The 22,323-nt window shown below is 40.9% G+C and overlaps 2 protein-coding genes across 8 annotated transcripts in view; one reads left to right on the forward strand and one right to left on the reverse strand.

The window, feature by feature from the left end:
* Positions 1 to 10,874, reverse strand: part of LOC124545365 (hsp70-binding protein 1) — a 45,500-nt gene extending 34,626 nt beyond the window's left edge. For 2 of the 3 annotated variants that reach the window (XM_047124276.1, XM_047124277.1), the window contains exons 1-3: positions 10,541 to 10,874; positions 5,524 to 5,704; positions 625 to 846 (exon numbers count right to left, since the gene is read on the reverse strand). In XM_047124276.1, the coding sequence (XP_046980232.1) occupies positions 625 to 846; positions 5,524 to 5,704; positions 10,541 to 10,756 (619 nt within the window). In that variant the 5' untranslated portion in view covers positions 10,757 to 10,874. The remainder of the gene's footprint in view (positions 1 to 624; positions 847 to 5,523; positions 5,705 to 10,540) is intronic. The other variant, XM_047124275.1, reaches the window with a different exon arrangement.
* Positions 1 to 22,323, forward strand: part of LOC124545363 (transcription initiation factor IIA subunit 1-like) — an 80,111-nt gene that overhangs the window by 52,280 nt on the left and 5,508 nt on the right. For 2 of the 5 annotated variants that reach the window (XM_047124274.1, XM_047124272.1), the window contains exons 2-3: positions 11,550 to 11,974; positions 19,803 to 20,273. In XM_047124274.1, the coding sequence (XP_046980230.1) occupies positions 11,618 to 11,974; positions 19,803 to 20,273 (828 nt within the window). In that variant the 5' untranslated portion in view covers positions 11,550 to 11,617. The other 3 variants (XM_047124270.1, XM_047124271.1, XM_047124273.1) reach the window with 3 other exon arrangements.

The following is a 22,323-nucleotide window of genomic DNA, read 5'->3' on the forward strand; positions in this document are numbered from 1 at the left end:
CTCGTTTGTCTATTTCTTTTCTACAGTATTTTGAACCAAGTAATATGGTAAAATATAATTGTAAATAACTAAAATTAAATACAGAAAAATGCTTAATGTAAGAATATTGGTTGTTGGACTGCTGGTAGAGAATAGCTCTTGTTCTGGTTTAAGAAATTGTGAAAAAGTGTGAGCTAGACTCCTAATAGTTCCTTCCTTGGGAAGGAGGGGGGGGGGGAGGGAGGGAGGGAGGGAGGGAGAGAGGGAGGGGGAGAGAGAGAGAGAGAGAGAGAGAGAGAGAGAGAGAGAGAGAGAGAGAGAGAGAGAGAGAAGGAAGGGGGGGGGGGGGAGGCTGGGTAACGTTAAAAAAGAGGGGCAGGTCACTCAAGGCTCCACGATGAGAGGACAATGGCAGACAAATATTTTTGTATACCCTCAACCTGACAACAGGTCTCAACCTATCCCTTTCTCCTCCCAAAGAAAGGAACTTTTAGTTTTGAAAATAGAAGAATGTAAGCACTTTTATTTAGGTGTATAAGCAATACTGAAATTATGCCTCTCAAAGGTAAGTACTGGCTAGCAATTCGTCTCATAATTTTCTTGATTGAATTATCCTTTTGGTACAATAAACACAAGTAAACTCACAAGAAATAGCATAGAGGGCCTTAACGCGGACCTGGCTGGCTGGATCATTATCTATGAGATTCAGCAAAGGCTGTAATAAATTAGCCTCCAGAATGCGTTGCTGGCAGTAAGGGTTATTCTGCGTCAGTTCGGCAATGATTTCTGCAGCACGCCAACGTAAGCTGCTGTGTGCCGAGTCCAGGCATGGATGGAAAATACAAAAGCCTCCAATTTTGTGGAAATCTGTAAGGTGGAAGAAACAAGTGTTATAACAGAAAGCTCACAAGCCTATTTTATTCTTTGTGTTGAAAAGGAATACACAGTAAACACTACCTGTAAAAATAAATACATGTTCTAAACTACAAATATTTATCGCCATAAGGTGATCTGTGTACTCTCCTTGTGAAGGTCTTCATTTGAACTGTTGGAGTGTGAAGCTGACTCAATTGCTAAGCCTGATTTCCGCTTTTCTCACATGATACACTGAAAGCCATGGATCGAGGCAATCAGATGTATGCAGTATTTTTTGACTTCTGGCAAAGCACTTGATTCAATTCCACAAAAATACTTCTTAATTAAAGTAATACCATATGGGGTATCAAACCGAATTTGGGGGCTGTATTGGGGATTTGTTGGTAGGGTGGATGGAATTATTGACAGAAGAGTAGCAGTTTCAGGCATGCCCCAAGAACATGTGTTGTGATACTTGCCATTCACTGTGTACATTAACGATCTGGAAGACAATATTAACAGTAAACTTAGACATTTCGCATTTCCTGCAATTATCTAAGTACTCTACCTAAACAGTTGCACGAATATCCAGTCATATTTTGATAAGATTTCAAAATGGTGCAAAGAAAAGCTGCATAAATATCCAGTCACATTTTGATAAGATTTCAAAGTGGTACAAAGATTGACATGCTTTAAATGGTTAGAAATGAAAACTGTGCACTTTACAAAACAAAATGTAGGATCTTATGACAATAATATCATTGAGTCACAACTGGAATCAGTCAACTCATAGAAATAACAGGGTACAACAATTTGTAGGAATAGGTAATGTAATGAACACACTGGCTCAGTCATAGGTAAACCAAGTGCCAGGCTTCGGTTCATTGGGAAGATACTAGGTTGATTTGACTCAAGGGGGAGCATCAAAGAAATGGCAAAACGCTTGAAGTGGCGAACACACAGTGACATTTGATGGGTTCTTCTTCCCACACTCCGTTTGCAATCGGAATGGGAAGGAAATCTAACATGTGGCACCATGCTAAGCATTCTCTACCACACATTTAAAAAAATCCGACTACACCTACATGAGATTGAAAAAGGTAATTTCTCCTTAAACTGCATTGTTCTTGATGATGAATTCTGGATTGGGTGATTCAGGAGGAAAGGTACATATTTTGAGGAGAGGTAGTATTAGTGACATAAAATACTTACAAAGGTGATATTAAATGTGTTCTATATTAGAAACCATTCAGAATAGGGCATATGTCCATATGAAGTTTTTTTATTCAGAATCATTAATAGTATCACCTGTCAAAACATGTACCTTCCCTCCTGACTCACCCTGTGTGTGTGTGTGTGTGTGTGTGTGTGTGTGTGCGCGCGCGTGTGTGCGCACGCACGCGCGCTTGCTTTCCTGTGCCAGCCTCTTCATCTCAGAGTATCATTTGCATCAAACATCCTAAATTAATAGTAGATATATTCCGATCTCTGCCTTTCCCTAAAGTTTTTATCCTGTGCAGGTCCATCAAGTACCATGGAAGTTTTTCCTTGATATCTTAATGACATGTCCTACATTCCGGCCCTTCTTCTTGTCGATGTTCTCCACATATTCCTCTTGTAGCTGATTTTGTGGAGAACCACCTCATTTCTTATATCTTATCAGTCCACCTGGATACTTAACATTCAGTTAAGACACTGAATTAACAAAGAGCTGTGACTGATGTATTTGCTGATACACCATACAATTCTTTCTTCTGGAAAAGTAACGCTCACACTCTTTTGAGATGGAATACAGGAATCTCTAAACACTATGTTCCCAATGTTTGCACAGTAAACAGCCAATCTTAATGTGATTTGCTAGACACTATTTGAAACCTGCAACTAGATAAAGTTATCACAGTTTCCTGAGAGAGAATATACATTATGTGATCGAAAGCATCCAGACACCTGGCTGAAAATGGCTTACAAGTTTGTGGCGCCCTCCATCAGTAATGCTGGAATTCAATATGGTGTCGGCCCACCCTTAGCCTTAACAACAGTTTCACTCTCATAGGCATACATTCAATCAGGAACTGGAAGGTTTCTTGGGGAATGGCTGCCCATTCTTCATGGAGTGCTGCACTGAGGACAGGTATCGATGTCGGTCATTGAGGCCTGCCATGAAGTTTGCGTTCCAAAACATCCCAAAGGTGTTCTATAGGATTCAGGTCAGGACGCTGTGCAGGCTAGTCCATTACAGGGATGTTATTGTCATGCAAGCACTCTGCCACAGGCCATGCATTATGAACAGGTGCTCGATCATGTTGAAAGATGCAATCAGCATCCCTGAATTGCTCTTCAACAGTGGGAAGCAAGAAGGTGCTTAACATATCAATGTAGGCCTGTGCTGTGATAGTGCCATGCAAAACAACAAGGGGTGCAAGCCCCCTCCATGAAAAATACGACCACACCATAACAGACCGCCTCTGAATTTTACTGTTGGCACTACACACGCTGGCAGGTGACGTTCACCAGGCATTTGCCATAACCCACACCCTACCATCGGATCGCCACATAGTGTACCATGATTCATCACTCTACACAACATTTTTCTACTGTTCAATCGTCCAATGTTTACACTCCTTACACCAAGTGAGGCATCGTTTGGCATTTACCGGTGTCATGTGTGGCTTAAGAGCAGCCGCTCGACCATGAAATCCAAGTTTCCTCACCTCCTGCCTGTCATTGTACTTGCAGTGGATCCTGATGCAGTTTGGAATTACTGTGTGATGGTCTGTTATGATGACTACCTATTACACATTACGACCCTCTTCAACTGTCGGCAGTCTCTGTCAGTCAACAGATGAGGTCAGCTTGTACGCTTTTGTGCTTTATGTGTCCCTTCACTTTTCCACTTCACTATCACATCAGAAACAGTAGACCTAGGGATGTTTAAGAGTGTGGAAATTGCACGTACTGATGTTTGACATAAGTGACACCCAATCACCTGACCACATTCGAAGTCTGTGAGTCCCACGGAGTGCCCCGTTCTGCTCTCTCATGATGTCTAATGACAACTGAGGTCGCTGATATGGAGTACCTGCCAGTAGGTGGCAGCACAATACAACTAATATGAAATATGAAAAAGTATGCTTTTGAGGGTGTCCAGATACTTTTGATCACATTTTGTATAATTCTGAATATTTAACATGGCTTGCACATCCATCTGATCTGATGTAGCACCAAGTAATTGCCAAGTCTCGGGTCCCCTCAAGAAGTAGCCCAGAAGTTTCAAATCATAGATGAAGGGCAGAGGTGATGCATGGTTTCAGTCTGAATAATTTTTCTTGTGGAATTTAGGCATTAATGAAATTCAGCACACTTATTAATCACAACAGAGACTACGTTCAACAGCAATAATTCCTTTTTACTCTTTGAGTAGTGAATGCAGTATCTACACAGATGAGATGCAAAAGACTTACTAAAAATTAAATTACGACAATGGATAGCAAGTACATTAAATAATATACAACAAGCAACTGATTATCTGGTTTTCATATTACCTGTTCATAGTGTAAAATTAAAAATGAAGCTTGAAGTATTTTGTTGTAATTAGGACAAAATATTTTCATTTAGAACAGACTATTATGCATGTGACTTGTGTTTTACTGCTGAAAACAACGCAGCTCACAATACCACAATCATGTAACCCTAAAATATTTTTGGGTTGTTTCACATTTCATCTTCATATAAATTTACAGACTTTAGCCTTGTAATATGCCTGTGGCTGGCTTTCTGTCTATATGTTTGCCAAGCCCTTCCCATGTGAGCTAAAGGGCAACAATTCCATCTCACTCAAGGTCAACAGGAGAAGAAAATTACTTGCGTTTTGTCCGAGTAGGTTCCTTCAAAATATTTGGTCATGTTGGCATGAAATGAAACCATACTGTTAAACATCACCAGCAGGAATGCATTGTTGGTTGCACTTTTCTATTTGCAAACAGATCTCAGTAACATGAGCAGTTCCTAACCTGGATCATTGACAATATGTATTAATGTATCTCACCTTTCTTGTCTCCCCTGAAGTTACATGTGCGTGGAAGCTGACAGATAAATGCAAATGTATTGTTTCAAGGATTGAAAAAATTGTGTGTTTGGAAGGTGACAGATAAACACAAATGTCTTGTTTTAAGGTTAAAAAAGAAATCATTGGTGAAGGGCGTAATGAGCCATGCTTATGAAACTGGATTTGAGCAAATCAGTGAAGCAGAGATATAGTGGCCAAAGTATGCTTGGTAGAAGAAGATGAGGTGATTGAGGAACATGTTGTCATGCATACCAAGGCACTGAAATGTATTAATCTGTTACTATAGTATGCACGACAAAATTTGTTTTAAATATACTGCTGTTATGACTCTCCCGAAAATGAGAACCGTCGTCAGGAAAAAGAGTGAGTGTAAGCAACTAATGCAGAAGGCTTTGAAATGTGGCATGACTTTTTTTGCAAATAAATTAATGTCAGTTTTTACCAAAAAGTGGATATTTTATATTATCCATGTTTTTCAGTTGTCTGTGCAGTCTTGGGTCCACATTAACCTATATAATCAGAAGCTTGCTGAAGTTACAAGGACATAAGATAGTGACAAAGACTTGGAACTGACCTAGTTTCAGCTGATAGGTAAGCCTGTTACTTTGTAGGAAGAAACTTACCATTTGCAGTGTCCATGTTATCAACATGCTGTGTAATAGTATCCAATGCTGCTTCACATGCAGAGGGATCGTCCTCCAGCTCCAGTGTACCAGCATTTTTCAGGATGTTTATTGCCTTTAACAACTCTTCTATCACATCAAATGTCAGACTCTTCAGAGCTGCTTCCAAAAATTTTCGTCTCTGAAAAAAAGAGGTTTGGAACTTTAATTAAAACTACAGCAGTTAGGCAGTGCAGGAATATCCCTAGCTCTTAAATTACATGCTTAGTAAAATTTAATCATTATATCTCAACAGATTTAAATATTTATCATTATGACTAAGAACAGTTGGCTGCATACTGGCATGTTCTTGTGAAACATGCAAATGAAAATAGTCATCTTATTCAAAACTGTAAATGCGCATAAAAAGTTTGAGAAGAGTTGCCCAAAGAAAAGTGTGTGTGTGTGTGTGTGCGTTAGTATAAATGTACAGAAGAAAATTTAACAGCAGTTAAGTCAGGAGTGAAGAAATTACCTTTTGCACCATTCCATGTCAATGTAACCATAAACATATGAATATAATAGAGGGAAACATTCCATGTGGGAAAAATATATCTAAAAATAAAAATAAAGATGCTGTTACTTACCAAACGAAACTGTTGGTATGTTGATAGGAGACAATAAAACACACACACACACACACACACACACACACACACAAACACACACAAATTTCAAGAAAGCTTGAAATTTGTGTGTGTGTTTGTGTGTTTTTTATTGTCTCCTATCAACATACCAACGCTTTCGTTTGGTAAGTAACCATAAAAATAATATTGTGAGAAGGAAAGTTGCTACTTGCCATATCGTGGAGATACCGAGTCGCAGATAGGCACAACAAAAAGACTTTCACAATTAAAGCTTTCAGCCATTGGCCTTTGTCAACAATACACACTCACACACGACTGCAATCTCAGGCAACTGAAACCACACTGCGAGCAGCCGCACCGGTCCATGATGGGAGTGGCGACTGGGTGAGGGTAAGGAGGGGGCTAGGGCAGCGAGGGGGAGGGATAGAACGGTGAGGGTAGTGGTCAGTGAAGTGCTGCAGGTTAGACAGAGGGCAAGTGGGAGGAAAGGAAGGGGGGGGGGGAGTAGCGGAAATTGGGAGAAATAAAAAGACTGGGTGGGGTGGTGGAATGACGGCTGTGTAGTGTGGGAATGGGAACAGGGAAGAGGCTGGATGGGTGAGGGCAGTGACTAAACAGCATGAATAGCCACCGGCAAACTGTGGTCAGGAAACAAGTGGACTACCCTGTTGCTGAATACACTGCCATCCTTCATTTTACTGACTGCTTCACAGCCTGTGCCATATGGATCCTTCCCACGAACACCAGATTTTCTGAATTGTGCAGGTGGAAAATTTCCCTGCAATACATCCTACGTTCCTGTAACCCTCCTCGCCTCAACCTTCGTTAGTCACTGTCCTTGTCCATCCAGCCCCTTCCCTGTTTCCATTCCAGCACTTCACGGCCATCATTCCACCACCACACCCAGTCCTTTTATTTCTTTTCTTTTCTGCTACCCCCCCCCCCCCATCTCCCCCCTGCCCTCTGTCTAACCTGCAGCACTTCACTGTCCACCAAGCCCACCATACTATCACTCCACCTCCCTGCCCCAGCCCACTCCTTACCCCCACCCAGTTGCCACTCCCATCATGCACCGGTGCTGCTGTTCGCAGTGTTATTTCAGTAGCCTGAGACTGCAGTCACTGACCTGTACCACCAAGACTTGATGGACTAAGGTCCACAAAGGGGGGAGGGATTGCCATAACACTTCTCTGGCTGCAACATCTAGGCTCCTACACATTTGCTGGTGAAATATGGGGGGGGGGGGGGGGGTGTTTCAATAAGTAAGGAAACACTTTTTTCCTTGGCCAGTTTCTGTTGAAAAAATGTGGAATTTGTTATGGGATATTGTGGAATATTCCCACTTCAGTCCCCATACTTTCATGAAGTTCCAAATAGGTGGTGGTGCTATGCATAGCCTGCAAAATGGTGTCTGTAACAGAGGTGCATTCCAAGCAGAAAGCTGTCTTTGAGTTTCTTTTGACAGAAAACCAGACCAACACAGATATTCATAGGCACTTGTAAAATGTCTATGGATATGTGGCAGTGAGCAAAAGCACGGCGAGTCACTGGAGGAGGTGTCTGTCGTCATAGCATGCTCGCGCAAGCCTGGTGATCAATGGATCACAATAAAACACGTCACTACTGAACCGGACATCTCTATTGGTAGTGCTGACTCATCCACTATTTGGGGTACACAAAGGTGTGTGCTATTGGGTTCCTCGCCACCTGATGGAAGGCCATAAAGAACAATGAAGGACTGTCTGTGCAGAATTGCTTGCGCGTTTTGAGGATGATCATGTCAATTTCTAGCCGAACTTTGTCATAAGGGAATAAACATGGATTCATCAATGGGAAACAAAATGACAATCCATGCAGTGGCACAACACCACTTCTCCTCCGAAGAAAAAGTTCAGACTATCCCTCAGCCAGTAAAGTCATGGCAATAGTCTTCTGGGACACTGAAGGGGTTATTCTGTTTGATATCTACCATCATGGTGCAATGATCAACACTGACTTCTCCTTCTCCACGATAATGCCAAGCTTCACACAAGTCCGTGCACCAGAGAGGAGCTCACAAAACTTAATTGGACTGTTCTTCCTCATCCACCTGACAGCCCAGACCTTGTTACCTTCCAACTTCCATCTGTTTGGTCCAATGAAGGATGCTCTGTGTGGGAAGCAGTATGTAGATGATGGGGAGGTTATTGATGAAGCAAGACGTTGGCTCTTAGGTTGACCAGTAGAGTGGTACCATGCAGGCATACCGGCCCTCCCAGTAAGGTGATGTAAGGCCATGGCATTGAACAGAGATTATGTTGAAAAATAGGGTTTTGTAGCCAAAAGATAGGGGAATTATGGTGTACAGGAATCCTGAAAAAGACAATCTATTTTCATAAAAAAACTGTTTTGCGTTACTTATTGAATGCCCCTTGTACCTGAAAGACATAATAAATCCTTATGTGGGTAAATGCCTGCATCATACTCAAAACTCTATGGATTTTCTGAAATTTCTTAACATCTTGCTTAGCTTGTTGCTGTTGCACCAGGATGTCATATGTCATTAGAACTCATTAGTCAGATATCTGACTCTCAGACCCTCCCCCCCTCTTTTCAGGTGTAGCCTGGCCTCCATATATTTTCTATTTAATGGAGAATATTGGATGGATGGAGCTGAAATGGGCAGCCCACTCTCACCTGTGGTTGCAAATCTGGATATGGAACACTTTGAGGAGGCAGTCCTGAAGTCACCCAAATGGAAACCCACTTGCTTTTTCCATTACATAGATGATACTTTTCGTGGAAAAGACAAGCTCCATGACTTCCTCGCACATCTGAACTCCACTGGCTGCATGCAAACATCAGATTCTCCATGGAGACCAACATAAATGGTTTCATGATATCCAGAAGAGTGGATGGCACTCTGGGTCACTGTGTATACTGGAAGCAAATGCAGACTGATATGTGTCTGCCACAACCAGTAGGGTGTTGAAAACATTAGTATACAGGGAGCACATCAACTCAGATAAACTGGAACACCTCAAAACAGTGCTCCAGGAAAACAGTTATTTAGAATGGGAGATCAGACCACTCCTGCATAACCTTTTTCAAGACAGATGAAGTTACACAGAAAAAAAGCCACTGCCTTTTATACTTTACACCAGTGTGGTATTGGGCACATACTGAAAAAGCACTGAGTAAGAACACCCACAAATGCGTAACTAGCGATGCCTGTGAACTGACATTTAAGCAACTCAGTGATGCAGATATAGTGACCAAAATGTGTTTGGTACAGGAAGATGAGGCAATTGCCAAACAAAACATGGTAATCATTGTGGGACACCAAGTATGACACTGGTTTACTTGAAGACCACGATATACCAGATTCCGTGAGAAAGTGGCAAGCCATTTACTGGACAAACAGTGTGCACCATCATTTATTGACACCAACAACTGAAGTGGCATACTTGACTAAGGTATTCTAATGAATCAGAGGTCACAGAGAACTGTTTGTCTGACACTCATATGACGGAATGTGAATGCACCAGAATTTTAACACACACTGAAATAATGGGCAGTGTCACTAGAGGAGACACTGAAATATGCACCAGGGACAATCTCATCAACAGGACTGTGGGTATAATCTCAACAAGCCATGAGAACTAGCACAAGCTCTAAGGAGACACTAAACAAATACAATGAACTGATAGACAGAGTGACTAAATCCATACTACTTAGCCTACTGCAACTGAGGTGCCCTGCCAGGTATTGCTGGCCACAGAATCCGACACAACTGCTTCAGTAGCTGCCTTCATGCATTCTTTTGGCGGTATACGTACTGAGTGGCCTGCAGGGCGAGGGGTCGTAGGTCGGTTCTGGACCCCCATGGAAAGTCAGTTTGTCAGCTAACCTAATGATGGTGACATGTCTAACCGGCAAATATTGTACCCTTTGGATACTGTGAATCAGCAGTATACCTTCAGACTGTTCAAACAAGTAATATGCTGGGTGAAACCAAACAATAACAGAAAATGGGTACTTTGTTCTGCTGTTATTTCTTTAACAAATGTTAAGTTTTTGATTTTTTGTTGGTAATCGAAAATAAACACTGAAATTTCTGACTCCTTAAAAAATATGCATTTAACAAAACTGAAATTATAGTGATTACATTTATTAAAAGAAACAGGCTCAACCAGCAGAACCTAACAAAAAAACCCTCAACTTCATTCAATTTTCTTAGACGACACCGCATACATACAGCACATGAAATTTGCAACACGCACCTTTTTGTCTGAATAACACACATACTCTCCTCTGAAAATTTATAATTTCAAATTGGAAATATCGCGCCTGTTTTACAATCAGTAATGTGACTAATCTATGGAATGTGTATAAAACCTAAAAAACCGTACCTCTTCGTCTATCGCAACAGCATTATTCTGCGTCATTTGTCCACCTGCCGCCTCGACGCTAAATCTTAGAAGGTCCTGCAATGTTGTTGGTTGTCTTGGCTGATTTGGTGAAACTGTGATGTTATTCGGTCCTGGATATTCTATAGCTGGTGGAAGAGATTCGCGTGCTGCATTTCTATCAACATTTTCACCCGCACCACTGTTATCAGATGACATTTTAGGAGGTTCCAACACTAACCACAAATTTACAAACAAAAAAATTACACTACCACTACCTTTCCTACAAGCATGTATGGAACTAGTGATATAAACAAAACATAATCTTTCAATATGTCACACAGTACTGCCAAGTTAATCAAACAAAACAACGTTGTTTTGTAAGCTTACGTCCTTACGGAATTATAAATAAATTAGAATCAATAACGAAAAGACTTAATTAGCAGACATATAGAGAGATTTAGAGATTAGCTGCAAAGCTAGAGTGTTCTCTACACGAATCTTCGATGTTAACATGGTAGTCTCTTACTATTTTCTAGAAAGTAACTCACGTCTGCACAGTTGCAGTATCTTTGAAATGCGAAGTTAGTGCTGATAAGGCTTGCTGCTATATATTCGTTTACGTGATTCGTAGAAGGAGGGGTGCGCATTATTGGTAAGCGGAAAAAAATGTAATGCTCTTGCGGTTTGGTTGATGTGTATAAGGAGCGATTGTAAGCAGCATAAGCGACACTTCTCAAAAATGTGTAATGTGGAGCTTGATAAATCATCGTTTTCTAAAATACGAGCAGCGCAATGTGGTATAAATACGCTTTTGGCATTTATTTCTGAGTAGCTAGGTGATCACCCTTTAAGCTGTTTTTGCTACTTTTTGAGAGTTGTAATCAATGATAATTGGCTTCGTGCCCGTGCTTTTGTGTTGAACGATTAGCATAATACTTGGGACAGTTCTCAAGGTTTGATCATGTGTTGACGTATGAATATTAAAAATACATTTACTTTGCTTTCGCAGGAAGTTATACTGGAAAGTCACAGAGATCGCCGTAGACTGGAAACACCCAAAAGTCTACATTAAAAATAATGGCTCATAGTCAGATGAATGTGGTGAAGTTCTATCAAAGCGTTATAGACGATGTCATATCTGGTGTACGGGAAAACTTCCTTGATGAAGGAATGGATGAACAGGTATTGCAAGAATTGAAACAGTTATGGGAAACGAAAGTCCTGTCTAGCAAAGCTGTCGAAGTAGGTCCAGACAATTCAGAACCTCAGCCACCTCAGCTGTTAATGACAAAAGGTAATGGTGTGAGCCTTGGCATGGTAGCGAAAACTGTTGCAATGCCTGGACAGACGCAAATACTAACGCCCGTTACGACGTCAATGCATAATGCCAACAATTCCCAGCTCCATCTCCAGCAACATCATCAAACACAACAGGTAACTATTTGGTATCTTAAAGTATTCCACTACTTTATTCATGGAATTGTCATACTTATGTGACATGGTAAAGTGGCTCATAGGATAAAAATCACCTACTTGATTTGCAGACCTAATTTCTATTCTGTGTTGCTGGTGAATTATTAGAAGCACCTGGGAAGACAAATGCCATATCCTGATACACCAAAGAAAGAAATAAGTCCTTGTAATATTGTATTTAGTATGAAGTCCACTGATTACTTTTTTAATAAGTCAGTATATATTGTGCTTGCAAGATATTTTATTTTCCACTTTGATACATTTCTAAGTAGTGAATTGGATGTACATGCCCTCTTCCCTTCCCCCCTCAATGGTTGCCAGCTATAAAACAATCATGCACAAAGAAATGTTTGACACCATTATTGATTTGTCTTGTAGACTGGGAATATGTGCTCAAGGAAATTTCTTATTGTGTGTTTTAACACTGATCAAGGTACACACATGTTGGATGTGGCTTAAGGAATTTCAAGGTGTAAATGAGAATGAACAAATTGTCTAAAGTGTTATTTTTAATTTTTGATTTACTGACGTGTAGGAACCTGAGGTTAGGATAGGATTTGAATCTCTGTTAGTAAGTTGTTACATTAGATTGTTGCAACTCTGCCAGTGTTCAGAATGGTTTTGATTCACTTTAATGTCTGCAAATTCTCTGTATTTAATACTTACGTTGTTTCAAAGGAGCAACTTAATCCCTCAAGGTAGGGGTTAAGTGTTTCTTTTCAAAAAGTTTTTTTTTTTTTTTTTATCTTTTTCAGCATATAGTAAATTGACAAAATCATATGTCACAGTATTACAATAAACCTGTCACTTGCATTCAGTATATTAAAAACTGATATTTAACCAGTTGTAATTAGTAAAGAGATGAGTATTTCTTTTGAAATTACAGTAGGCTTAGCTTTGTTGTGGATGGCTCCTGTGCAAAGGGGGTAAAAAAAAAGTAACAGCTAACAATGAAACCATAACTTGAAGTGTTGAACTCCGAGCAGTGATATTCACATTACAAAAGAGGAAGCTCCCCTTACACTGCACTTAAACAAAAGGGGGAAAAAGGGCAACGCTATACTCAGTTAACAAGTCTTTTAACAAGTGTGTGGTTGGAAGGCAAGTCAATAAAATGGACAGATGAAAATTCCTCTGTATATAACAATTTTTGTGTTAAAACAGTGTTTAGTGAGAAGATTTTGTCATAGGTGACAGGAAACAAAAATAACACAGATGAAATTATAGTGTGTGGTTGCCATTGTGTGTGGAGGCCATTCTAAATAAAGATTGTAAAAAAATATAACATTTTGTGTGATCTGACATGTTTAATGTCTTCCACAGTGTAACAGTAACAATTTTTTGTAATGTCTTGCACCTGTAAATATTTATGCATAAAGGGTTCATAAATTGCTAACAACTAAACAGAAACAAGTTCCAAAGAAATACCAGCAATGTTTAATGGAACATCAAAAAGATCTGAATGTCAGTTAGCTTTGTTTTGCCCTTACACCAAGGCATGACCAACTGTGGTATCAAGTATTGGCCAGAAGAAATGTTGAGAGAATGTGCTGTATACAGCATGCCAAGTGCTTAGTTTGTTTCTTTGGCATACCCTAAAGTGAAAGGTGTGTGGCAAGAACGTTGTACGTAACAGCTTGTACTTCGAGACACACTAAGGAAATGGCACAGCCTGTGAGTTACAATTGTTATTGTACCTGTGAGAATGCATAGCTGAGTTGCTTTTTAGGCCCAATATAGTCTGTTGTTGAACTGAAATTGATGGTCTTTAATAAATAAAATTGTGGTACAGTTGTGTGTTTTATATTTTTTATCTTCCTAAAAGCTGTTGAATACTGTCTACACAAAACAAAAAAAAAGTAACTTACATGCTCAGTGCACGGCACTGTAACTTGAGTTGGAGGTGCACTAGATTAATCAAAGTGTGTGTTTATCTGGTAATAAATATGCAAGCAGTTGCTTTATTACTATATAAATGCCAATTTAAATCACAGTTCGTCATCCACAATGGATATACTGAAAATGATCAAAGTGTATTAGCCAAACTGACAGCTTTTGCTCACACTGTAGGTAATTGCTCAATATAAAACACCAAAAGATTTATCAAGCGGAGAAAATGAAACAGGACTCATCTGCTGTGTGGTGCTTTGGAAACCAAATCCCATGTAATAAATAAGTTTACAAGGTGTAGAGGTATTGGTTTTTACCAAAAACCACAAATAAGTCCATGTACTGTACAGAAACATCATGTTCTGAGCAATCAATGTAACAGCATTTTACTTGGCTATCAAATAAAACAAATACAAACACTTTATGAATCAAACACAAGCAGATCTTCCTCAGAAGATACAACATTCCATTCCATTACGGATGTGAAATTGTGTAGCAGTTCAAACAGAATCAATGTTTGTGTGGACACGTTATGCACACATTGTACATTGTTTCCTCACAGCTTGCTTCTTCCCTTCAATTGTATCCCACTTTGCACAACGTGCGTGTCTTTACGGTATTTGTTATGCACACCTTTTGTAATGTTCATTGGTAGAAGTACTCCCTTTATTATTTGTATTCTGTAATCGTACATCATTTTATGCACTGAATATTTATTATATAGGTAATGTGAATTGACCATTAGCATGTCAACTACATGGAAGAATAGTTACTTCGGCCAGCAGATAGTCTTTCATTCACGTAAATAATACAACATTTGGTCCTGCCTATTGGTCCCAGACATACTACTATTATATTTGATAATTGGCAATGGTTTTGAGACTATTTGCTTTGCTGGCTTGCATTCAGCACACGTCCCATTGTATTATGATAGTCTGTGGAAATATAGGAGACCTCTCGTCTATCCTTCCACCTGCTGATCATTATGCTATGCGAATATTGTGCAATGGTGTTTCCTTTCCCCAGTTTTGCGCATACCACGTCTTTAGGGATATTTCTCCTATTAACCTTAGTGTCCTGGTGCAATGTGTTTTTGCATTCAACAGGGTTTTAGCTAAATCAAAGCTGTTGTAAAAATTGTGTATGTGAACGTGATGGCCAACATGCAGCTTCTCTTCCAACAAATGTAATACTATCTTTTCAACACGTCCTTTTCCTCCCATATCACCACGCATCCCTGTGTACACAGCGCATTTATTTACGAAATTGTCTGGATTATTTAGCATCTACAATTTGATGCCATATTTATTCCTTTTGTTCTTTATATATTGTCTAAATGACAATCGCCCCCTCCAAAGAATCATGGATTCATCTAAAGGTAGGTCCCTACCTGGATAATACACATGACACATGCTGTTGTTAAAATAATTCTATATAGGGCGTATCTTACATAGTCGATCATCTGGTTTTGGATCTCCTAACTGAATTTTTTTGCGAAATGCAGTGAGCATAAGATGAGCAAATATCTGTCTCTGCCCATAATAATCACTATTCCTCTATTTTCGAACAGCAGGTCTTTCTTCCAGTAGTCTTGTAATTGGGCGTATTTGACATTACCCATGTGTAATGAAATACCCAGGAAGACTAGTATTTCTCGTATACTTACAGGTTTCCAATTACTAATCTTAGAGCCCTCTTTCGTATTTTCGCTCACAAATATATTGCGTGTGTTACCGTTCATTTCATCAACTACGAGCGTGGTATGTCTTCTGTAACCAGTAGCCTAAAGAAACCCATTGGCATATTGTCAGCAGGATTTATCTACAAACATTCTGCTTTTGTAAATAGACCATATTGCATCCTATGTGGTTCTTCATGCCAAGTCGCACCTGGTTTGCTTACGTCGGCGAGCTCGAGTTCTTTATCGTCAGCGGTTTCCTCATCATTATTGTCTGATTCCCAACTGCCGCGAAACATATTCGACAGTTCTCCTTCCACACTGTCATCACTATGGTATGTTTCTGCAGTCTCCAAATTACAGCCACCCTCCTCTGGTTCGTCCCCTCTGAACTCTACATCACTATCTTCTAACACACTCAGTAACTAATGGTCAGTATATTGTTCACTCTTCCTACTGTCTTTCAGGTTAGGTGCTGGTACATTCGCCGCCATTGCAAACAATGAACAACACAGATGATTAAAGACAAAAACACACAACTGCAGACAGGAAAATGTTACATGATATTTTGTTGGTTGCTTGTATTAACACGAGTGCACAATCGAACAAACTAAACTGAGTATTCAGTTAGTAAATGCACGGCTTATAAGCCGCACTGGCTTGTTGATTGCGGAAACAGTTATAAGCATTGGCCGCACTGGCGTATTGATCGCAGAAATGGTTATAAGCATTCACTAGCTGACATACGCCAGGTCTTATCACAATATGAATGGCATTGAGATCCTGCTAAATGTCAACTACCCCGTTCCTGCTCTAGGATTGACAGTTTTTAAGGAAGTTGGTTTTTATCTGTGCCTTGCTGCCCCTACTGCTTCAAGCTATCTGGGAAATGTTTCAGAACTGCAAGTTAATGCACTGTACAAAATATTTGAGGTTCTGTATCAGTTCAACATACATTTATGTATAGTGTTTAGGAAAGAATACCTTCTTTCCCCTTTTCTGGCACAGTGAAGATAAATCATTTTTGCCATTTACATTTGCAATTAAATATGATCTCATGAAAATAAAGTTGACTGGATGAGTGAAGAGGTCTGACATTGAGGTGCGGAGAGAGGTGAAAGGAAAAAAATATGCACAGCTTATTAACAGAGCAAAATTACATTGCACAGAAATAGAAGATTACGAAAATAATTTAGTGAGGAGGGAGCACTCCAGCATTATATGATTGGTAGCTATAAAGTTTTAATTATTACTTTGAAATATAGTCATGTAAGTAATTTTTTTTAGAGATATATGTGTGCAGTCGTGGTACAGACTGAAATCCTCACATAACAAAACTGTAGAATGCTGCTAGAGGAGCTAAAAAGAAAATGATGCAGCCCATCTCCACTTTACCAGCGGCCTTGAGCCAATTTTTATCTTTGTCTCCTCTAGCAGCATGCTGCAGCACTGAAGCATGGAGATGTCAACATGTACAAGGACTGTACACATGTACTTGCAGCTAAACAAAATAATTATGTAACTTTATATTTCTGTGATGATAGTGTCTTTATGATTTCCCATTGTATTTGTGTAAAGAATCAACAATATTGAGAAAAGGGTAGATTGACACATACCATAGAGAGACAGATTGAGTTGCAAACAGCCACAAGAAGAATACTGTTACTTTTTAGAACTGGTCTTAAATTCTCAGTCTACATGGAGTCCACATCTTTGCCAGCTTAAGGGAAAGTGCTGGCTGCACATAAATATGTTTTGCTGCCCAAGTACCTAGCAGCTGGGGTGTTGATTGTGCTACCATTCTGCAGCTTTACAAAGTCCTGATACAGTCCTCTCTTGATTATGGGAATTGGCATATGGTTCGGCATCCCCCTCAGCATTGCGATTACTGGATTTGATACACCACTGCTGTGTTCAGCTTGCGACAGAAACCTTTTAAACTAGCCCTGTGAACAGCTTGCTCGTGGAGGCTGACGTCCCTCCATTGCAGATCAGGTGCCAACAACAGCTTGTCAATTATGCTACCAACATATGCAGCTACCCTAAGCATCCAAACTATTATCTCATCTTTCCAAACATGAAAATCCAACTCCCACAATGGTGGCACCGATCAGAGATCGTGATCGCAATCTTCGTCCGGTCCCTCCTCTATGAACTCCACGTTTCCTCTTCTACCTGTCCATCGACCCCACTCACATACACCTCCGTGGTGCATCCCTTGGCCCCTGATTTGTCTTGACCTCTGTTGATGTTTTTTCACAGGTCTATTCTTGTTGAAACCTGTTTTGGACAACATTCTAGTGATGTGGTACAATTCTTTTGCATCACATCTTGCTGGGGGGGCTGTCTCTGCTCTCAGAGCTTGCTTATCCATCCACTTTCTCTCGTCATTCCTCACACTCCTCTTTATTTGAGAGTCAGTAGCTGCTTACTAAGCTTGCATTCGAGTTTTCTGCTGTCTTCTTTTACTCATATTTAATTTTGCCTTAATCTTCTTCCTACAGCTGATCAAATTCCATGACTGCGATGACTCCTTAAGCGGTTTGCAAGCCCTTCACCAGTGTAACCCTCACCAAGACCTTTGTCTGGACCTGGGCCACATTGGGAACCTGGGTAGTGAACTCGCTGATAGCTTCGCCAAACTGGCTACCAGTAAATGAACTCTTGAGATTGGTATTTTGGAAAGATCAGTATTACGGTCAAGTTTTAGTAACCTGGAATACAGAATGGCTCATTCTGACTTCACTTCACCAAACTAACTACGGGTGACAAATGAGAGGTCCTCCATGCAGGCTTTTGACAGGGACTCTACCATCTTTTGCTGGCTGCACATCAGCCATAGTTCACTGACTCTTGGCCATCTCGTCCGTCATGAGGACCCACACCACTGTCATTGTGGTTCCCGTTTGATGGTTGTCCACATTTTGCTGGACTGTCACAACCACGCCACTTTGTGGGCAGACTCTTAATCTCTCTGATTCACTACCCCTGGTATGTCCGCCCCGGTAGCTGAGTGGTCAGCATGACAGAATGACAATCCTAAGGGCCCGGGTTCGATTCCCGGCTGGGTCGGAGATTTTCTCCGCTCAGGGACTGGGTGTTGTGTTGTCCTAATTATCATAATTTTCATCCCCATCGACGCGCAGGTCGCCGAAGTGGCGTCAAATCGAAAAACCTGCACCAGGCGAACGGTCTACCCTACGGGAGGCCCTAGCCACACGACATTTCCCACCCCTGGTGTTAAGAGACGATGCCTCGGCAGTTGACTTAGTTTAATGTTTTCTTTGTGAAGGGGGCTTTTACAACTCTTTAACAGAGGGTCAATTACCTTATCGACCCATTGGGTGCTGGCAGAACACAGACTGTGGCAGTCTGGGCTTGATGGGTCAGCCTGGCCCTCAACCTACATGTCATTTTACTCCCCCCCCTTCCCCCCTCTGCCCCCTCTCTTGTGTGGTGTGTTAGACTTGTTCATCTCCTGTCTCTTTTTGCTTCTCTTGCCCTCTCCATGTTGCTAGCACTTCCTGGGCAGTTTCATAGTGGAGTATCTTTGGTAAGTGGTGGGAGCTGAAGGATGTATGTCTCCTCATTGCACTCTGTTTTCAGGGATTCTGGCTGCTCTCTAGATCAGGCACCTTGCCTGCCTTTCTTCCCCCACTTCCCTTTCTTCTTTTTGTCCCTTATCTCTCTTCATTGACCTTGGGGTTTTCTTTCCCTAGGTTTTGTGTGGTAGGCTATCTCTGATCTACAGTCATGTAGACCTGTCTGAGGAAAAGGGGCTGATGACCTAGTATTTTGGTTCATTTAATCATCCAACCTACCTCACGCACACAACTGCTACTTCTGGTGCTCCGACTACAATTGAATTCTGGCTGAAATGGCCAGAGGTAGTGATTTTGTGTGTGTGTTTGTTTTTTCTTTGGAAAAGGCTTTGGCAGAAAGGTGAATGTGTGCAGTCTTTTTGTTGTACCTGTCTGCATCTCTGTGTTATCTATGGTGAATAGCAATCTGTTCTTTTCACAATATTGTTGATATTCGAACCTAGACTTTCCACTGTTTCAACAAGAAGTCAGTAATTCAAACATTTAAATAACACACACAAACACACACATGCGCAAAACCTATTTCCATCGTCTGTTAAACCTACGACTTGTGACAAACATAACATATACATATACTTCTAAAGTTTAAAGTGTTGCTGAAGAATTATGTGTTGTTTAGTTACAGCAGCAACAGCAGCAGCAGTCTCATCAGCAGCCTCATCAGCAACAAACCTTGCAGCAGCAACTGGTGCATCAGCAGACGCAACAGGCCAGTGCCCCTCCACAGCCCACACAACAAACTGTAATTGTGGCAGACCCAAACAAGACAGTGCCAGTACAGATAACACTGCCTGCTCCTGCAGGCACTGTAACCATCCACGTGCCTGTATCAGCTTTGCAGGGGAATACGCTACAGACGTCGCTGACGGGGCCCGTCATTACTGCTGCAATGGCCCTGCCTCCCCAGGTTGCTACCACATTGCTGCAGCAACATGTACTGGCTGCACTGCAGGCTGCACAACAGCAGCAGCAACAGCAGCAGTCACAGCAACAGCAGCAGGCTGCAATACAACAAATCCCACGACAGACTGATGGCCAGGATGACTCTGACACACCTGGTGGATCAGGTCACTCTCAGAGAACTACTGAAGTAAGTACAGTGTAAACACTCCCCCCCTTCCTTCTCTCTCTCTCTCTCTCTCTCTCTCATGAACATTTGGAATTCCTAGTAAAAACTGCTCCTTTTTCAGTAGTAGAGTCATTGATCATGCTATGTCAGTGCACACTTGAAAGTATCGTCAGTAGAAATTCGCACTACGTAGGAATACCTGCAGTTCCTCCTCATTTATCAGTTCTGGATGGTTCTTGGCTTCTATCTGTTTTAAGTTAAGATGGAATTCATGTGCCATTATCTTGTGTCTTAAATATTCTACTTGAGAGACCGCACAATGTCATGGATAGGGGAAGATTCCAGTGCACAGAGTCTCAAATATGGCTCAAGGTAAATGACATTGAGAGTTGGTGTTAACCCTCAAGTGAACCATTCACAAATAACATTGTTTTGTACTGCCCATAACTATTCCTTCATTATTGCTTCAGCTAACATAGTGTGTTGGCATACATCCAAGTGAGCAGCAGTAGTATAAAATAAACGGCAAGCTAAGTTAGAAAAAATTTGCGATTGATGCAACAAAATGGCCCAGATTATCTAAGAGATAATTAGTAATCAAATAAACAGGTGGCAGGGATCTGATGGAACCATGCTGTTTCATTCTTTTGAGTAGGTCATTGGTGGTTGGTTGCAGCGTTTTTAATTTAGTAAACAGTTCTTGTACAGTTGGTTAGAGTGCTTCGTGAGTTGATTTCTTGATGCTGTCATTTGATGGACAATAATCTACTACCTGCACATATTCCTTCTTGGTAGGTACTTCTATCACATCTTGTGAATCTATGTTCGACACTGTGATAGTTCTGGTTCTGCGTTATTCAAATTGCCTATGCTTCCTGGAACACTCAATTTTCCACTTGGTTCTTCTTTAATGACACTGACATTTCCCACTGCATAGCCATGCCTCTGGTGTAGCAAGTTACCATTTACTGACATCTCAGTTAAAAACAAATGCCTTCTTTTGCATTTTGGCATTTTCACATCAATATACAAAGTTTGTGTTCCTTTGGGGATTGGGGGTGGTGGGTTGCTCTCACATTCAGCCAAATGTATGTCAGAAAGGAGTAACTGTGTCACTACTAGGTTTGCCCATTATGTCAGCAGCATTGAGATTCCTCTGAATCAGCCTTAGAGTTCTCATTGCAGCAATAATCGTTAAGACCAAATTGGATTTCTCTTTCTCTACATATATCTGAGCATGGTTAGCTGCCTGGAAATCTAAACCCCATACACTTTCATAGCATTTCTCTCTTCTCCTCATCACTTGCATTTTCACCACATATTTATCTTGGCCACTTTGTGATTGCGCACCAGTTGCCATTTGATTGTACAGCTTGGGTGCCGCTGGTTTTCTTTCTTAGCACCACATCAGAGAAATTGGAAGTGCAATGAGTGTACAAAGGAGATTGCTTATGGATCACTCATGACATCCATACTAAATAGGACTAACAGGGGATGTTGAACGTATATAGAGAAAGGAAGTACAAATGGTCACAGGTGGGAGAGTGTCAGAGAAATAATGAAGAAACTGATGTGGCAGACTCTTGAAGATAGACGTAAACTATCCCAAGACAGTCTACTAACAAAGTTTCAAGAACTGGCTTTAAATGATTACTCCAAGAATATACTAAAATCCCCTGTGAATCGCTAACATGGAGATTGTGAGGACAAGATTAGAATAAAACACACACACACACACACACACACACGCACACACACAATCGAACATTCAAACAAACAGTCGTTCTTCCCGTGCTCCATAAGAGAATGGAATGGGAAGAAACACTAATAACTGGTACAATGGGATGTACCCTGTCCCATGCATTTCACGGTGGTTTGCAGAGTGTAGATATAGATGTAGTGGTGGCACTTCCATCACCTTCGTTGTTTAACATACTCCTCTCAAAACTATCCATCTTCGGCATTGCGTCCCCCTTCTTACTGTTTCATGCTGTGAGACCTTCTGCTCCATAGGTGCAGTATTGAATCTTTTTCATACAGGTTGGGCTTTGTTCATGTGGTAGATGGTTCC

This window comes from Schistocerca americana, chromosome 8 (genome assembly GCF_021461395.2).
Source record: "Schistocerca americana isolate TAMUIC-IGC-003095 chromosome 8, iqSchAmer2.1, whole genome shotgun sequence".
Taxonomy (NCBI): Eukaryota; Metazoa; Arthropoda; class Insecta; order Orthoptera; family Acrididae; genus Schistocerca; species Schistocerca americana.